The 1,832-nt window shown below is 57.8% G+C and overlaps 1 protein-coding gene across 1 annotated transcript in view; it reads left to right on the forward strand.

The window, feature by feature from the left end:
• The first annotated feature begins 1,162 nt into the window (after positions 1-1,162).
• The window catches only part of SPIRE2 (spire-type actin nucleation factor 2), a 41,163-nt gene continuing 40,493 nt past the window's right edge, over positions 1,163-1,832 (forward strand). Inside the window, exons 1-2 of the mRNA XM_011972567.1 lie at positions 1,163-1,224; positions 1,440-1,506. Coding sequence (XP_011827957.1) covers positions 1,163-1,224; positions 1,440-1,506 — 129 coding nt within the window. The remainder of the gene's footprint in view (positions 1,225-1,439; positions 1,507-1,832) is intronic.

A 1,832-nucleotide genomic window follows, 5' to 3' on the forward strand; every position in this document is an offset into this window, starting at 1 on the left:
CCCAGGCCTGCACCTGCTGTGGGCGAGTAGAGGTGAAAGGCCCTGAGACTGGCTGCCCGCCCAGAATTTTCCTTACGGGAAAGCAAGCTTTTTGCTTTTCAGAGAAAGTTTGCAGTGACCTGGGCACAGAAGAGCTTTTATGGACGCAGCCTTCAGATAAGAGGCTCGGGTTGGAGTTAACCCTTTTGCCAGTGTGGTCAGGAAAAGCAGGGAGTGGCCCAGAGGGGCTGGGTGCTGCTCTGGAGTTAACCCTTCCCCCAATGTGGTCAGGAAAAGCAGGGAGTGGCCCAGAGGGGCTGGGTGCCGCTCTGCACAGGGTGGCGTCGGGGGCTCTGCTGCTTCCTCCCTCTGTCTGTGCTGTGCCATGAGGCAGAATCGGAGCCACATGACCAGGGACAGCAGGAGCTGAGGCCAGCCCCACCCGGAGCGGGTGGGAAACGCACTTCCTGCCACGCTGTCCTTCCTTGCCCTTCCCTCTGGGGCCCAGAAAAGAACTGCTGGGAATTTGTGTTAACAGAGGCTGTTGCCAGTCGGCTTCCTCACACCCCGCCCTCTGTTTGTCACTGTGCCCAGGAGGGGCCCTAAGATTCCTCTCTGGAGATCCCTTGCCCCAGGGGACCCCCCGAGCCCTGGCCAGAGCCCTGCTGTCACTGGTTAGGCCTTGGCTGCTGCCGTGCCCTCTGACCTTGATTCTAGGATGAGTCTTGTCCATCTACAGTGGAGATGAGACAACAGTGAGCTCCCAGGGTGGGCTGGGGCTCCACTCCCACAGACACTCACGCTTCCCGCCAGTGCCCCTGCAGGTTCTAGGACCTTTTGCAGTGTTTCTGCAGGACAGACGAGGCAGGTTCTGGAGCCTTCTGTGGTGTTTCTGCAGGACAGACGAGGCAGGTTCCAGGGCCTTCTGTGAATTTTTGCTGCAGGCTCAGGCTCAGGTTTCCTGGGCTCCCAGCAGTGGGTGGGAGGGGAGTGTACACTAAATGAGAGACCAAAGGGCCCCCTGCAGGGCCGCTGAGGCAAAGTGGCCCCAGGAAGTGGACAGTGCTTGGGGGAGGTGTGGCTCGATCTGCCGCATCATGGTCCCCCACCCTGGCAACGTGGCACGGAGCCGAGGGGCCATGAGCAGCACCCCTGTCCTGATCCAGCTTGGCCAGTCGAGACTATGGTCAAGGGGACCGACTTCTCCACGCCTCCGTCCCTGTCCCTACGTCAGTGTGGCTGGAGGTGAGGTTGGCACGTGCTGTGCCGGGCCAGGCACAGCATCTGACATAAGGAGTGCTGTAGTTGTGTTTGTGTGTGGATCTTTCTTAACTTGTAAAGGGAAACTATGAGAACCCTTTAAGACATGGAACATAGCGCGGTGCAACTTAGAGTGTCCTTGTAGTTGTCATCGACCTCCCGTGTCCAGCTGTGCTGCCTCTGCCTCCCTGTCCTAGCAGACCTGACCACCTGGGGGCCACCTGGGCCTGTGGGTCCCGAAGTCGGCGCATGTCGGCCCGCCGCCAGGTCAGGCCACAGACGCACCGGTGCCCTTTGTGGTAGATGATGGAAATCAGGTCTCTACTGTGAAGCTTCACTGATTTTTAATGTGCTTTTTAAAAAACTTCAATTTCTTTTTTTTTTTTTTGAGACAGGGTCTTGTTCTGTCGCCCAGGCTGGAGTGCAGAGGCCTGATCTCGGCTCCCTGCAACCTCCGTCTCCCAGGTTCAAGTGATTCTCCTGCCTCAACCTCCCGAGTAGCTGGGATTACAAGTGTGCACCACCACGCCTGGCTAATTTTTGTATTTTTAGTAGAGACGGGGGTTTCATCATGTTGGTCAGGCTGGTCTTGA

This window comes from Mandrillus leucophaeus, unplaced genomic scaffold, assembly GCF_000951045.1.
Source record: "Mandrillus leucophaeus isolate KB7577 unplaced genomic scaffold, Mleu.le_1.0 Scaffold10, whole genome shotgun sequence".
NCBI lineage: Eukaryota > Metazoa > Chordata > Mammalia > Primates > Cercopithecidae > Mandrillus > Mandrillus leucophaeus.